This window comes from Sinocyclocheilus grahami, unplaced genomic scaffold (genome assembly GCF_001515645.1).
Source record: "Sinocyclocheilus grahami isolate Dianchi unplaced genomic scaffold, SAMN03320097.WGS_v1.1 scaffold102.1, whole genome shotgun sequence".
Taxonomy (NCBI): Eukaryota; Metazoa; Chordata; class Actinopteri; order Cypriniformes; family Cyprinidae; genus Sinocyclocheilus; species Sinocyclocheilus grahami.
The window spans coordinates 2,180,610-2,198,536 of record NW_015505281.1 but is presented as its reverse complement, the minus strand read 5'-3'; the positions used below and the strand labels follow the sequence as shown (position 1 = coordinate 2,198,536).

Sequence of the window (17,927 nt, the reverse complement as noted above, 5' to 3'; positions counted from 1 at the left end):
AAGACCTAAGTGGATCCCATATGTGTAAAGTCCACGGTATAGCCTTGAGCCTGTGTTTCCCCGGCAGACTTCTGCCATTCCAAGAGGGTTCAATCACCTCCATTCTTCCATATGAACCTAAGGGATGTCCATATGTGTATTGCTTCTGAAACCTCCTTCGGGAAGGTTTGAGCGTCCGTAATGTCCCTGTTCCAAGTAGAACGGGTACGAAAACCTCAGCGAAAACCTGAATATGCGCTGCATCTGCTGCCTACTTATACTCACGCTGTGATCAGCAGCAGCTGGATGCAATAATCGCATGCCAATGTGCATTGGCTCGTTTAGTTTACACTCGAAGTAGATTGGTCCCTCTAAGCGAGATCCCAATTCATCAGTCCTCCGACGTGACGTCTCTGTTCCCTCCTTCAGGGAACGAGGGTTACATACGTAACCGAGACGTTTTTTGGCTTCACTGCACAGAGCTAACTATACTTGTAATGTTGTAATTTCTTTTAATTTATAGTTTTGTTCATGGTTTTTGAGGATATCAGAAATTTAAGCAAGAACGTTAAACCATAAATTAAACCTTTTTTTTTTTAGCTCGGATTTAGCAATTGTTTTTGTGACATGGGAAATGTGGCATTTAACTTTTAGTTTCTGCTAACGAGATGAATTTTCATCAAAATACTGTAGAGCTTGATTGAACCACCACCTTTGACATCAACAACAGGGAAAGTGGTTTCTCCTTACTTTAAATGTTGATAAGCCAGTTTATTTAGCCATTATCATAATGACACACTATTAAATAATTATTTGCATTTTTTCCCTGCTCTCAGTGACCCAATTAGAACGTACCAGCAACCCACCAGCTGAAAAGCACTGTTTTAGATTATGGTATGGAAATGCATTTGACATCTGCGATGTGTTTTCACAGAGAGTAATCAGTGTAAGTGAGTCAGATGGAATTATGGTCTTGATTTGAACAATCGCAGACATTTTAATCAAGGACCAGACCTAATCTGAGCTTCGGAAACCAACCATCAACTTGCAAATATGCTCAGTGTGTCTCAGTTGTGAAATGAAGAGAGCAGATCTTGTAATGATTCAGGAATCATAGTCGTGTTTTGAAACAGGATCTATAATCCATTCCTCATGCGAACAGAGCATTGATTGAATCAAATAAAGCTTGTAATGGATTTAAGGGCAAAGGGAAGTCACAATCATCATTGTAGGGATGTGTGGCGAGTTATTCTTCAGGGCGATTTATTAAAATAATGCATGCGCTGCTTGCAGATGATCGTTTTATGAGGCGGTGGGCTGATGACTTATAAATGAAACTCCTTCATGTCGCTTCTCATCTTCTCTCTCTCTCTGTCGTTTCATGCTTCAAAGTCTTTGTTGCTTTCGCCCCCAAAAAACATAATCGTGTTTAGCGCCAAGACCTCGCGTCCTCAAATTCTTTTGAACTTTTTAAATGTAACTTATTGATGGAAATCATAAATTCACAGTTCATTAAATTCTCCTACGCCGAAGACGTCTGGCTGGCGGTATTGACAGGTTGCGGCCCAGACTAGATGTCTGAAACAGTCCCAGCTCTCTATCTAAGGGGAAAAAAATCAAACGTGGGCTTCTGAGCAGCGGCCCAGGTCTCTGCCTGCTCCAGCGACTGTAGGATTGGTTCATCTATAATTAACTATTAAACTTCATTGAAGGAGAGTTTGAAAAAACGAAGAAAAAGATGACAGTTCTGCCCTTGGATATGAGACACGGTGGGAGACGGTGAGAATAATAATGCAAACTCGCTCAGGGTTCGTTAGGACGCTTTTAGATAGATCTGCAAATAATTGCGATCTACAAACAAATACGAGCCTTAGTAGAAGGATGAACTCGGGTATTAATGAGTCTCTTTAACCAGCTGGCATCTTTCAGACGCTGCTTTTTCTTGCCCCCCGCCATCGTAAGCTTTCTCCATCTGCGATTCGGCCCATCAGACAGATCGCCAGGCTGACTCTCTGTCACATTGATCTGAGATTATGGTATCAGTGTAAACACAGAGAGAAAAACACTAGTCGATGGGGTCCCTGTAGCTTCCAGTGATGCATCAGCCTTTGTTTCAGTGTGACCTGTGATAATCTCAGGGGAGAGATCACAGCTCCGGCCCTTGTATTAGCTTGTTTTACTGTTAGCAAGAGCCGTGGATGGTGTGCTTTGAATACATTTTCGATGCTACAGATTTTAGGCAAGTCAGAGTTTGGTTTATTTGGTTGGTGTGAAATGGGTTGGCCAAACTTGATGGACAACAAGCTCCAATGTGGACCGACCTTTTTTCAGCAGTAGTGTTTTTTTCCTGCCTTGTAAATGTTAAATTAAATTCATAACAATCTCTTAAGAGTTTCAGCAGATAAGTGAATTGTGGCGGCTTTCTCTCGAGAAGTCAATCACACTGACGCTCTCCATGTTTCATTTGATTGGCTGTTTGCTGGCACACTTTCAGTTGCACTCGCTACAGAAATCTATGGATCAAATCCTGAGTTGATAGAGAACCTTTATAGCATCTAAACCAGGTTTACCTTCTCTAAAACTCAGAGTTTGTTCAGCTATCTTCATGTAACAGACTACAGAAGTCTAGCTACACTCTTAAAAATAAAGGTGCTTCACGATGCCATAGAAGAACCTTTTTGTCTAAATGGTTCCATTAAGAACCTTTAACATCTGAAGAATCTTTCTGTTTGACAAAAGGTTCTTTGTGGCGAAAGAAGGTTCTTCAGATTACAAAAAGGTAAGAAAGAGATGGATAAAGCACCTTTATTTTTAAGAGTGTAGTGTTTACGTTTGTGTACATCTGGTCTCATAATCCCTACTGCTTAACACCAGCCTGGAAAATTGCTTCATTATAAAGCATGAATATTTAAAGTGTAAATTGTTCTAAATACTGTTTTTTATTAATTAGAGTTGTTTGAGATGTTTTTCTTATGTCTGGAGATCTTTTTGGGTTTGTTACAGCAACGTGCATTGACAGCACATTATTTAAAGCCATGATAAACTACGAGGCCTGTGCAAACTCTTCCCTTACTGTATGTTAATAAGAGCCTTGATGGCTTTTGCACGGCATTACTTATGGTGGATTTGAAAAATATATTTGTGCACTTCTGTATATGTGTGCATATGTGTTATGTGAGTGTTTCACGACAGATTGTAAATAAATGCTAATATGTTATTTGTGAAGCCGCTATGGTATTTATATAGTTCATGAATTGTTAAATATTTTCACTTATCTCTTACAATGTAGAGTCGCTGGTAATATCTCATTTCACAGTTTTTTTGTAAACTTTGGCATAAACAGTTTTCTTAGTCTACTAGTATTCAGACCTAGAAACGTCTAACATATACCCTTATGAAAGCAGATATGTTATTGTTCCTTATTACAGTTACATTTCAGCATTTACCCAGTTCTTTCAGTCCCAGTGGCCCAGTTCTAGTTAAGTTTGCCCAGGGCCTGTTGTAGCACCTTCAGGGAAACACTTCCTCCTTCCTGTGTTTGTGCAACGTGTGCTGCTTTACGAGGAGAAAGCTATTCCCAAAGCTGCTCTGTCCGGTCTGTTTGGGGACGAAGATGTCGTTAATTATGAATAATGATGATAAGTAAACTTTGTTTACTTTTCATCGCATTATACGCTTGGCAAATCAGCAGCAAATCTGAAATAGACTCCTTCATGTAAGTTAAATTGAGATAAAAGTATATTATACAATTTACTAATATTACTACCTGGTCTCATGGCAAAAACGTACCTGGGGGCACTTTTTCGCGAGATGCGAAATACGTACCAATAAGTACATATCACTGCAGTTTCCAAAAGAAATGAACACTAGAGGCAGTAAAACTCCGACACCTTTTATTCCTTTTCACACAAATGTACAGAGTTTCCATTAATAAAGCGTAATTTTCGCACAATTACTTGAAGAACATTATGTTATGACTTCAAAACAATTTTAATATGCTGAGAGATTTGAAAACTGATGCTTTTGAATGTTAACATCGCACATATCCAGCTTCATATCTATGGGTTTTTATAGACGGTAGGTTTGTTCGGTAACTTACGGAGACATACTTGAGAGGTGAGGAGCTGAAGCAACCTGAAGCAACATAATAAAAACACAGCAATACGTACCTATATCAACGTAATAAAAACTTGCCAGGGTACACTTATTGAACCCGTGTTTTAGTGCCACTCAGTGGACATTTCTCTTTGAAACTGCGCAAAACATGCAGTAAGGTACGTAAAAATGGTGTTGCAGAAAAGTACCCAGAGGTACGTATTTTTATGAGACCAGGTTGTAATATATTATATTATATTATATTACACATTTTTCATACAGAAAAAGGGCAAAATTAGTTATTGTTTTGTATTGTGTTAAAAAGTAAACAAAACTATGTGTGATAGAAGGTGAAAGAACCAAGAAACGCTTTCTCAGACTTGCCTTTCTCTTATGAGATTCCACAGCTGTTAACCAAAGGTCAGCCTTATTAAGACCAAAAGATGGAGAGAAAATGACCTTCTGCCTTTTCTTTTCTTTTCTTTTCTTTTGGTTTGTATTGTATCACACCAATCAGTGCTATTTGCATAGACAAAGGTCACAGAGGTTGGTGTTTTGAAAGAACAGCACATTCACAGTGCATGTAACTGTGTCGTATTTCTTTCAGATGGTATTTGATTAGGAGATGTATAGATATTAAATATAAAATTAAAATTTGAACTATATCTTTTTATTGCATTAGATAAAAAAGAAACCAAACTAAATAAACATTTGCATCAGTTAATTAAAAGTCAGAAAATTGACGTTAGCTCTGAGAAAAGGTCTAACATCCACCACTTGGTTTGATATGTTGTACTGAATCTAATGCGATACGTAATAAAAACTTGCCAGGGTACACTTATTGAACCCGTGTTTTAGTGCCACTCAGTGGACATTTCTCTTTGAAACTGCGCAAAACATGCAGTAAGGTACGTAAAAATGGTGTTGCAGAAAAGTACCCAGAGGTACGTATTTTTATGAGACCAGGTTGTAATATATTATATTATATTATATTACACATTTTTCATACAGAAAAAGGGCAAAATTAGTTATTGTTTTGTATTGTGTTAAAAAGTAAACAAAACTATGTGTGATAGAAGGTGAAAGAACCAAGAAACGCTTTCTCAGACTTGCCTTTCTCTTATGAGATTCCACAGCTGTTAACCAAAGGTCAGCCTTATTAAGACCAAAAGATGGAGAGAAAATGACCTTCTGCCTTTTCTTTTCTTTTCTTTTCTTTTGGTTTGTATTGTATCACACCAATCAGTGCTATTTGCATAGACAAAGGTCACAGAGGTTGGTGTTTTGAAAGAACAGCACATTCACAGTGCATGTAACTGTGTCGTATTTCTTTCAGATGGTATTTGATTAGGAGATGTATAGATATTAAATATAAAATTAAAATTTGAACTATATCTTTTTATTGCATTAGATAAAAAAGAAACCAAACTAAATAAACATTTGCATCAGTTAATTAAAAGTCAGAAAATTGACGTTAGCTCTGAGAAAAGGTCTAACATCCACCACTTGGTTTGATATGTTGTACTGAATCTAATGCGATGACAAGCATGCATTTTCACTGTAGCCCACACTGGCTGTTGGGTTGTTTAGGGTTTTTGCTGCACACTGACAGTGCATGAGTGAACAAGTGGGCAATTTTGAATATAGCTTATGATTTGGCACAAATCTGTTTTTTGTTTGTTTTTTCACTTTCCTGGGACAGGTTCCTCATTCCTGGCCAATGTTGTGCATGTCTTGCTGGCACAGCTGTAGACCAAAGCACTTTTTCCTGTCATAACATAATCTCTAATGAAGTGTCAACATAAAGAAGCCTGGTCTGACCTTTGAAAAGGAATTTAATTTGCCTCCTTCTGGCATGTTTGACTCCATGTAGAACAATCTTGGATGGCCACATCTGAGATACCCTGAGAAGTGAAGTACTCATTGGATTAGAGCACTGTGGCCTTTCATGAACTCATAAATAATGCTGAGCATGACTGATAACTCTGAGACAGAGCCGAGTAATAGCCCCGTAGGTGGAGAAGTAAACAAACCCTTTCTTTCCTTGCTCATTTTCTTTCTATTTATATATTTCTATCTCTGTCTCTCTGTAAGTGATGTAGTCTATCATCAATTGGTTCAGTTGTCTCTTTGTTAGTTGGCTCTCCAGAGCAGCATCAGCTAGTGATAAAAAAAATGTGTATATATATATATATATATATATATATTTTTTTTTTTTTAATATATATATATATATATATATATAGGTGAAAGAAATATCAAGGCTATTGAAGTAATATTTAACATAAAAATAATTGTGGTGTCTGATATTTTAAAGACTTGAACTATAATGTAATAGCATAGATGGTATCTACATCTATGCTGTCAATGGCACGTTTGTGTGTTTTGAAGCGTGTCATATAATTTGATGAATATTCTCCTCTGTTCTTTTTCCTAAAGCCTCCCTGGAACCACACCGCGGACCAGCGAACCGACTGGTCACTCCAGCGGTGCATCGGGCAGCTCCAGCGAATCGGAGAGCAGCTCAGAGTCCGACTCAGACAGCGAGAGCAGTTCCAGTGACAGTGAGTGCAACCGAGCGTCCCGCGCTGCCACACCAGAGGTACTGATCAATTTACTCCTCTTATGGCTCGTTTCCACTGAGTGGTATGGTACAGTACAGTACGATTCGGTACGGATAACCCTGATCAGGCCTGCGTTTCCACTGCCAATGATACCCTTCTTGATAGGCGTGGTGTATGCCGGAAAGTAGCGATCGACGATAAAAAGCAACAATAAGCACATACCCTGAGAAGTGAAGTACTCATTGGATTAGAGCACTGTGGCCTTTCATGAACTCATAAATAATGCTGAGCATGACTGATAACTCTGAGACAGAGCCGAGTAATAGCCCCGTAGGTGGAGAAGTAAACAAACCCTTTCTTTCCTTGCTCATTTTCTTTCTATTTATATATTTCTATCTCTGTCTCTCTGTAAGTGATGTAGTCTATCATCAATTGGTTCAGTTGTCTCTTTGTTAGTTGGCTCTCCAGAGCAGCATCAGCTAGTGATAAAAAAAATGTGTATATATATATATATATATATATATATATTTTTTTTTTTTAAAGCAACAATAAGCACAACTCTGCCTCTTTTTGTTAAATTTTTTGTCAGTTTTAATGAACAATAATAGCCATTATAAAAGTATAAGTACAATGTATAAGAGACTTATATAAGAGGAAATAAAGACAAACGCAAACAATTCAGTCAAACTTATGCTACAAAGTCAGCGCTGTACTACGGTAAAGTTCAAAATAAATATATAAAGTTAAACATAACTTTGTGCTCAGCGATATGATGATATGACCAGGAATAAATAATAGATTCATGAGACCACGAATGCCTGTTAATGTTAGCCTACCCAAAACTAATTATCTCGTGTTTAGCCAGCGGCAAATGTCAGAAGGACTAGCCGAGATAAGGCTGCTCTATGCGGATACTGAGCGCCCGGTGATCACCTGGAGCTCCGAAACTGGCATAGCAAAATTTAAAATAGGTGTTATCTTTATAAATAAACCACAGATTTGAGTTTTAAACAGTTACATTCTCGCCTGAAAAACTCTTAAATCTACATTTCATGACACAATAACAGGAATATTTAGAAAATTACGCGGGTTTTTGGGCAATGACGTTTCACAAGAACAGACAAGAACGCATAGCGTGAAGGACGCTTTATCCCCTTGTATCACGCAAAAGTGACGATTCTAGTCAACCAATCAATGTTCTGCAGTGAGTTTAGCTCCACCCTTTTGTTACCCTTTGCTGTGCTAGGTACCCCAACGGAAGGGTACCAAAAAAGTGGTACGGTACGGTTCACTATTTTGGTACCATTCACAACTTCTGACAGTGGAAACGGAAATAATTGCATACCGTACTCTACTGTACCGAACCGTACCGCTCAGTGGAAACGAGCCATTAAACTGTCACAACACATCCTCACACTGATCCATGAGTCGTCTCTTCATTCCATTCACTGATGGCTGTTATTATAGGTGTTTCTCAGTTCATCCCATACACTACAGGATAGGGCCAAAAATATGTGGAAACCCCCTTCTAATTAACGAACTCCTTATTTTTTGGGGGAAAAAAGGCTACATTTACCTACAGCAAAATATTATTTCCACTTTTTTTTTTTAAGGTGAGGCATGACCCAGACATTTTTGACAGGTTTGGCTATTTCCTCAGCCCTTCTGTTTAGTGTTATTTACAGTTTTGTTCACCTTCTGAACTCTGGGCCCTGAGGTAAATGAATACCAGTATATGCAATTATTTCCCTTAGATGATTATTGCCGGGCCTATTACCAGACATTTCAAAAGAACCGAGATGAATCGGAATAAGTCTAATTTAGCTAAAGGCAAAGAGAGACTGAGGCAGCATTCTCCCTCTGAGTTTTCTCAGCATGGGTTAGGGGTAGGATTTTTGAAAGGATCTCCTCAAAGGATTAATTGGCAGCTTTAAAGTTGTCCCGCAGTAGCCTGCCCAGGGCTCCCTAAGAGCATAACGCAAGAGTAAACATCTCCCGGTTCTCATCGCCCCTTCTGTGTGTATAGCTTTGCTCTCTGCCTGGGATGTCCAATGGGAATCCATATCTTAGCACTGCAAGCGCTCTGGTTTGCAGAAAGATGTTTCTCTTTCAAGCGGCCGCGCATAGCGTTGATGCCTCAGTGGTGAAATATTGGGAGGCCTGTCAATTTAGACATGCTCAATTAGTTTTAATGAACAATAATAGCCATTATAAAAGTATAAGTACAATGTATAAGAGACTTATATAAGAGGAAATAAAGACAAACGCAAACAATTCAGTCAAACTTATGCTACAAAGTCAGCGCTGTACTACGGTAAAGTTCAAAATAAATATATAAAGTTAAACATAACTTTGTGCTCAGCGATATGATGATATGACCAGGAATAAATAATAGATTCATGAGACCACGAATGCCTGTTAAATATAGCCTACCCAAAACTAATTATCTCGTGTTTAGCCAGCGGCAAATGTCAGAAGGACTAGCCGAGATAAGGCTGCTCTATGCGGATACTGAGCGCCCGGTGATCACCTGGAGCTCCGAAACTGGCATAGCAAAATTTAAAATAGGTGTTATCTTTATAAATAAACCACAGATTTGAGTTTTAAACAGTTACATTCTCGCCTGAAAAACTCTTAAATCTACATTTCATGACACAATAACAGGAATATTTAGAAAATTACGCGGGTTTTTGGGCAATGACGTTTCACAAGAACAGACAAGAACGCATAGCGTGAAGGACGCTTTATCCCCTTGTATCACGCAAAAGTGACGATTCTAGTCAACCAATCAATGTTCTGCAGTGAGTTTAGCTCCACCCTTTTGTTACCCTTTGCTGTGCTAGGTACCCCAACGGAAGGGTACCAAAAAAGTGGTACGGTACGGTTCACTATTTTGGTACCATTCACAACTTCTGACAGTGGAAACGGAAATAATTGCATACCGTACTCTACTGTACCGAACCGTACCGCTCAGTGGAAACGAGCCATTAAACTGTCACAACACATCCTCACACTGATCCATGAGTCGTCTCTTCATTCCATTCACTGATGGCTGTTATTATAGGTGTTTCTCAGTTCATCCCATACACTACAGGATAGGGCCAAAAATATGTGGAAACCCCCTTCTAATTAACGAACTCCTTATTTTTTGGGGGAAAAAAGGCTACATTTACCTACAGCAAAATATTATTTCCACTTTTTTTTTTTAAGGTGAGGCATGACCCAGACATTTTTGACAGGTTTGGCTATTTCCTCAGCCCTTCTGTTTAGTGTTATTTACAGTTTTGTTCACCTTCTGAACTCTGGGCCCTGAGGTAAATGAATACCAGTATATGCAATTATTTCCCTGTTAAATATAGCCTACCCAAAACTAATTATCTCGTGTTTAGCCAGCGGCAAATGTCAGAAGGACTAGCCGAGATAAGGCTGCTCTATGCGGATACTGAGCGCCCGGTGATCACCTGGAGCTCCGAAACTGGCATAGCAAAATTTAAAATAGGTGTTATCTTTATAAATAAACCACAGATTTGAGTTTTAAACAGTTACATTCTCGCCTGAAAAACTCTTAAATCTACATTTCATGACACAATAACAGGAATATTTAGAAAATTACGCGGGTTTTTGGGCAATGACGTTTCACAAGAACAGACAAGAACGCATAGCGTGAAGGACGCTTTATCCCCTTGTATCACGCAAAAGTGACGATTCTAGTCAACCAATCAATGTTCTGCAGTGAGTTTAGCTCCACCCTTTTGTTACCCTTTGCTGTGCTAGGTACCCCAACGGAAGGGTACCAAAAAAGTGGTACGGTACGGTTCACTATTTTGGTACCATTCACAACTTCTGACAGTGGAAACGGAAATAATTGCATACCGTACTCTACTGTACCGAACCGTACCGCTCAGTGGAAACGAGCCATTAAACTGTCACAACACATCCTCACACTGATCCATGAGTCGTCTCTTCATTCCATTCACTGATGGCTGTTATTATAGGTGTTTCTCAGTTCATCCCATACACTACAGGATAGGGCCAAAAATATGTGGAAACCCCCTTCTAATTAACGAACTCCTTATTTTTTGGGGGAAAAAAGGCTACATTTACCTACAGCAAAATATTATTTCCACTTTTTTTTTTTAAGGTGAGGCATGACCCAGACATTTTTGACAGGTTTGGCTATTTCCTCAGCCCTTCTGTTTAGTGTTATTTACAGTTTTGTTCACCTTCTGAACTCTGGGCCCTGAGGTAAATGAATACCAGTATATGCAATTATTTCCCTTAGATGATTATTGCCGGGCCTATTACCAGACATTTCAAAAGAACCGAGATGAATCGGAATAAGTCTAATTTAGCTAAAGGCAAAGAGAGACTGAGGCAGCATTCTCCCTCTGAGTTTTCTCAGCATGGGTTAGGGGTAGGATTTTTGAAAGGATCTCCTCAAAGGATTAATTGGCAGCTTTAAAGTTGTCCCGCAGTAGCCTGCCCAGGGCTCCCTAAGAGCATAACGCAAGAGTAAACATCTCCCGGTTCTCATCGCCCCTTCTGTGTGTATAGCTTTGCTCTCTGCCTGGGATGTCCAATGGGAATCCATATCTTAGCACTGCAAGCGCTCTGGTTTGCAGAAAGATGTTTCTCTTTCAAGCGGCCGCGCATAGCGTTGATGCCTCAGTGGTGAAATATTGGGAGGCCTGTCAATTTAGACATGCTCAATTGTTAATTCATCATCTTTGCTGGTGCTTTCAGTATACAATTTGGTAGCTTGTATTGGCAGAAATGTCTCTCTGACAGATGGAGAATGTGGCTTTTGAATGTCAAATAGCATAGGAGATTGCCTTTTGTCTCGAAACGTACCATCAGGTCTGATTGGAAAGTGCACTGAATTGAATTTCTTACCCCGTGAGTTTAATGGTTAATATGGATGTCCACTCATTTCCACAGCTTCCTTTTCTGAATGATTTTCTATGATTCAGAGCATTCAAGACAGTGTTTATGGGTTTGTGGGAAAGATTTACTTGTGTCTGGAAACATAATGGTACACAACAATTGGCGTGAGATAATATAGCAGATGAAAACATCTCCACAGCGAGAGCTGTGAGCATTCATCAGGACAGTACTCACAGTATTTCCTCCGTTATTCAGGAATTTTATGACTTCCTCTCTTAATGGCCTTTTCATCATAGCGCCAGTTCATTGGTCTGTGAAAGTTATATGACGGAAACATCAAGCTTCTCATGAATCAACACTGGAGATAGATGAAATCTGTACCGATATGCATCATTAGAAATTTGGTTTCCATGTTATTTTACACATGCATCCATTTATATTGTATAGACCCACATAATGCATGTAAAAATGTCACGTGCAACAAAAAATTATCTGCTTTTCATCTCATTGTGTGATTGATCAAATAAGTTGCTGAGACAGTGTTGTCAATATTCCTTAAACTGTTGTGCCATCAATTTGCTTTGTCTTTTTCCACTAGCCTGAACCTCCATCAACAAACAAGTGGCAACTAGATAAGTGGCTAAACAAAGTTAATCCTCACAATAAAGCACTAATTAACACCCAGTCAGATCATGGGCTTAACAGCTCTCAACCTGATAAAAGCCAAGCCTCAGACAACCAGAGCTCCAGCAAGAGCAAGCCCAGCACAGCACTGGCACCAGCAGACCCCAAGGAGAGAACGTTGCTCAGTCCTATCCGAGAGAAAGCCAAACCCAAGATTGGTCAGAAGGCTCCAGACAGCAAAAGCACCAAGGTAAAATCCCCAGCCTCAGTAGAGCTTGCACCCCCCAGGAGAAGCACTGGAAAGAAGCAACCCAAAAAGGTAGAGCGATCTTCCAGCAGCGAGGAGCACAACTGGCCAAGACCAGGGAACTCAAGTTCTACCCCGAAAGAGAAAGAGCCCCCGCCTTTAGAACCGCCAAAACCTAGAGGCAAGGGCCCTGGGGTCAAGACGGCTCCAAGAAAGGAACCTCGGACCACCACGACAAACACCGCACCAACGAATATCACACCGGTTCAGGATAAAAAGAAGCACAGAGGACCCAACAAGATCATCCCCAAGTCTAAGGAGTTCATCGAGACAGAGTCTTCTTCATCCGAGTGTCATTCAGACCCTGAAGAGCTCACTAAGGTTCAGCTTCCCTGTCCCGGTCCCAACACCCTAAGCCTGAAATCCAAGGATTGCAACAGCAATATCCTGAGTGTTAGCAGCCTTACCAGCACAAGCAGCACCTCTATTCCTGATCCAGGTGCCTCGGATCTCCTGGAAGAGCCCCTCTTTTCTCCCATCCCCATTGTACAAAATGAACTTTTGTCACCACTAAGAGATTTTGAGGACATCAAGTCCCTTTGGGTTAAGATTGAACTCAGCTTCCTATCACGGATCCCAGGGCAAGACCCTCCGGAGCCTCCCCCAACAAAGGCCGAGTGTCGGGAGGTCAGTGTCAAGCACAGACGGCAACAGTCTCCTGCCTCCATCCCTGCAGAAAAGAACCCTAGTAAATCTAAGAGGAAACACAAGGCAAGTGTTCAATGTTCTCACTCTCATTTCATGCACTATAATTATAAAATCAAGGGCTGCAATTTCAAAATAATCATGTAATTATTATTTTAAGCAAGTAGTCATTTAGCAGGTCCTTTTAGCGACATTCACTTTTTCCATGGAACAATTCCTCTGGAGTGCCTTGTTGAAAGACACACCCTTGATAGCTGAAGGATCGCCCCTTGCCGAGTTAGAATTGTACGATTCATTAGCAACCCAGATATTTAATGGCCAAAGGTTTTATAGTTTTTATAAAATAGTACAGTATCTCATCCAACGTCATATGTAAATCATAGACCTTCCTGTCTACAGGAACATATTAAACTCTTAATGGTGACAGCTCATGAAAGACCACTTGCAGCTCCAACCTTTTCACGCCTAGTTCAATTGAACATATAAGCAATCTTGAGCCAAATAACATGCACATGATCTCAGATCCCCACAAATGATCCAAAGATGCATAAATGAAACAGACAACCTCAAGAGGTTAGTTTGTGGTTCAAAAGAGTCCCCTTTTAAGTCCACTTACAATGACAACACCTGAAGCATTGAGGTCACTTGCAGCCAGTTCCCTTTCTTGTTGACTTTAACTGAACTGGGTTTGGTTCATATGAAGCCTACTATATGTGAAACCCAGGGTTGTCAAGACCTCAATATACACTGCCTGTGCAAAAAAAAAAAAAATGTTGCACACTCTAATAGAGAGGTCTTCTGGGAACTCACTGTCCTGCAGAGTTTATCTAGTACCCTAATCAAACACAACTGAAGCAGCTAATCGAGCTCCTCAAGATTGCTTGAAAATGCTCATTGAAAGCAGGTTGGAAATAAACTTGCAGGACAGTGGGTCCCCAGGAGCAGGGTTGAAGCCCTCTGCTCTAACTTTTCACGGGACCACCTTTAATTTTGATTATATTGTACATTTGTTGTGGCATTGTTTCGACAACATTATGCAACATCACAACATTTATTTCCATCAGGAGTTAAGTTTTTGGCCAAGATCTAGTATTGACATTAGGAGAGTCAATTCACTCCAGCACATCCTAAAGACTTTCAATGGGGTTAAGCTCAGGACTCCATGCACTAAAAATGCTGGATTAAATATGGACAAACCCAGCAACTGTTTTTTTTTTGACCCAGCGGTTGGGTTAAATGTTTAACCCAACCTTCTGGGTAGTTTTATTTAACTCAATTACCGTATTATTTATAAATTGCTATTTGGCTGGCTTAAAATTAACGCTAAATTACCAGAGGCATCAACATTTATTGAACATTATTTAATGTTAATTTCCAATCTATTCTGGGTTCATTGTAAGCAAGAAATGTTGGTTGTTTTAAACCCAGCATCTTAAGAGTGTGGTGACCAATTAATGTATGAAAATGATTTCTCATGCTCATTTAATCACACATGGATATGTCTTCCAATATGGTTGTTTGAGAAATAAAAAACTACACAGTGCATCAATTAGGGTTAAAATATTTTTTTTCAAACATACAACATGCCAGTAACATATTAATCACTGCAAAAATGATTCAATCCTAAAATCTAAAGTATTTGCTTATTTAAATCCAAACTGCAACTTTGTTTTTTTCTTTTGGTCAGGTAGTGTAGAATTCACTATTCATTATGTGTTCATGAGTACAATTTAAAATTTCAGTGCTATCCTGTTTCAACCATGTGTAAGGGGAAACTGATTCTTGGACTGTAAAAGATATGGGTTTTTTTTTGTCTTAATGTAGATGTTTCAACTCGTCCTTTATCCTGCCAAGCTAAATAACATGTTAAATTCGGTATGATGGTAATTAATTTCCATCTCTCTGCAGTCTGAGCACTGTGACGTGATGAGTGGAGGCAAGAAGCTTCGGATAGACAAAGACGCACTGCTGCTTCCTCCTTGTATCTCGCCCATACACAACCACAAGGTCTCCAGCACAAAAGAGTGAGTATTCAGTACTGACTCGTGGCTTGTTGCCTACGTCTTAGGAGCATGACTAGTGACTAGCCATTTTGATTTTGATTTTAATAGATAATAAAGATTCTTGTTGGATTTTGTTCAGTAACTCCACTGAAAACCTTCATATAGAGAGCTCACGATGCTTCACTTTTCTTTAACATATGCTGCCAGTGTCCCCTGATGTTTTTGCCACATATGCACGAAAACACTCGAGATTTGCCAAGTCAGCTTAGTAGCTCACCCTGTGTTATGTCCTCTGAGAGAATGCTGGGATACGCAGGAGGAGCAGCAGGTCACCCTTTCGAGCCGCCTGCCTGCTTTGTCCCACTGCATTACAGTAATTTAACACTGACACCAGCACAATGGCTACCGCTAATTTTAGATATTCAATTAGTGTCAGGCCAGGCTAGAGCCCATCAAAGACACACGCATGACAGGGGTCATATGCTTGTCCTGTCCGCCTGAGTGCCCACCGCACTGCGACATGACTAATGCCAACAAATCTTCATGATACGATCAGCAGCGCTACGTTAAATTATTAGCCACCGCTAACAACTATTACTGGAAGTGTTTAGCACCTCTGGCTATTTACTGTTATCACCTGCTCAGTGTGTTTTAAATCAGCTTGTTCACTGCGTTCACCCTTTTAATTGAATTAGAAAAAGTAAAGGCGGCTTTTTATTTAGTGTTGTTAACTGATGAGACTCATGTTTTATGGTGTATTTTCAGCCTAATAAACCAAAGGCAAAAAAAATATGCTGCTGTCTAGGACATTCCGTCTCGGTGGAGCTTCTTTATTTAGCGCTTAGGCTAAGTTTAGACATGTAAGCACTTATGTAAATGAATTTGGCCAAGTTTATATCAGAGCACATGCAGGTGCCACCACCTCCCTCTCTCATCTGTATATGGTCTTGTGTCTCTCCTGTGTTGTTCTAGAAAAGGAACAAAACCATTTAATCTAAAATGACCCTACTGCCCGGCAGGGTGAAAATAATAAAAGAGAGAGCAGAATAAAGTATCATATTTTCAACAAAATTACACCCTGTGTAAAATAATATACTGTATGTCAGTGGTAGCTCCTTTGAATTGCAGAAAGAAGCTTTACTCTTTAACTGAGGTTTAGTGTTGTGCTGAGATGCAACATTAGAAGTTGAGCTGAGAGCGTTTCTTTCAGAGAGTCACTATAGATTCAGAAGAGCCCAGGAAACACAGTAATGGACAGAATCAATTCTTGCCTGTTGTTTTGTCCACTTCTTCATGCTGAATTTACTGTAACAGCCTGGACTGGTAGAAGACTTGGTCTAAGGCAGCATCAAAAGTGCTTCCATGTGTTCAGTTTCGCCGCTCATTATTTATTATTTAAAATTATATATATTGTACCTGTATACTTTTGCATATGATCTTTTTTTTTTTTTTTTTTTTTTTTTTTTTACTTTTTGAACCTTTTGTTCTGCTATTTTTTTTCAATGTATGTTTATATTTAGGAATTTTTTTAATATTATATTTTTTTTAAGTCCAAAGCATCTAGTCATTATCTGAGTTGTTCTAGCAACAATCTGTCCATGTGACTTCTTTCCCCTGCTCATTAAAATGAGGTCATATTCTACATTTCCACAGCAAGGCCTAAAGCACAGATCTGGTATTTTGGCACATGTACAATATGTAGTCCCATCAGTTTACATTCACATAAGATATATCTGACTGTGATTACATTAAGACACTTCCCCCCCACCCCCACCCCCATATCCCTCAGTAGTGTTTAAAACACCACCAAATGTGACCCTGAACCACAAAACCAGTCATAAGGGTCAATTTTTCGAAACTGAGATGTATACACCATCTGAAAGCTGAATAAATAAGCTTTCCATTGATGTATGGTTTGTTATGATAGGACATATTTGGCCGAGATACAACTATTTGAAAATCTGGAATCTGAGGGTGCAAAAAAATAATAATATATTGTGAAAATCGCCTTAAAAAGTTGTCTAAATGAAGTTCTTAGCAATGCATATTACGAATTAAGTTTTGATATATTTACAGTAGGAAATGTACAAAATATCTTCATGGAACATGATCTTTATTTAATGTCCTAATGATTTTTGGCATAAAAGAAAAATCTATAATTTTGACCCATACAATGCATTTTTGGCTATTGCTACAAATATACCCCAGCGACTTAAGGGACACAAATATGACTTTGAATGTCTTTGTTTTAAGAAATATTGTAAACACCACAAATTTATTGGCCTACTGCTGTACAGACAGAGACCTTTGACTTGTTGTCTATTTTTTCTGCCAAGTTCTTTAAAGAAGCAACCTCGCAAGCGGGAGGATAAGCTGTTACCGCCTCTGCTGTCGCCGCTGTCCGATGAGCCGGTGGGCCGCCCACGGAGGAGCAGTGAATGCAGCTCCCTCAGTCAGGAGGGAAACACCTCCACCGTCCCAAACACCCTCCCCTCCACCCGCACAATACCTGCCTCCAACTCTTCATCATCGTCCTCATCACACAAACACCGCAAAGGAGAGAACAAATCCTTCTCCCATTCCAAGACCAGCACTGTAAGTCATAGACAGACAGATAGACTGATGGATAGAAGGATTTATAGATAGATTCATTTTTTTTCTTTGCTTGAGGCCTTCACATTTCCTGTGTTTTTGCTAAACTAATTACCTTCTTGGAAAGGTTTCAAAATAGCCTTGAAGACAAGAGAACGGCTCCCATGTGCCGATCGTCCAAAATCAATCCAGCTAAATGGTCCTAAAAATGAAAACACTGAGTAGATGCAGAAC

At 39.5% G+C, this 17,927-nt stretch overlaps 1 protein-coding gene across 1 annotated transcript in view; it reads left to right on the top strand.

Annotated features, from left to right (window-relative positions):
* Positions 1 to 17,927, top strand: part of aff2 (AF4/FMR2 family, member 2) — a 246,183-nt gene that overhangs the window by 209,569 nt on the left and 18,687 nt on the right. The window contains exons 10-13 of the mRNA XM_016276432.1: positions 6,514 to 6,676; positions 12,121 to 13,164; positions 15,007 to 15,122; positions 17,438 to 17,696. Of these exons, the coding sequence (XP_016131918.1) occupies positions 6,514 to 6,676; positions 12,121 to 13,164; positions 15,007 to 15,122; positions 17,438 to 17,696 (1,582 nt within the window). The remainder of the gene's footprint in view (positions 1 to 6,513; positions 6,677 to 12,120; positions 13,165 to 15,006; positions 15,123 to 17,437; positions 17,697 to 17,927) is intronic.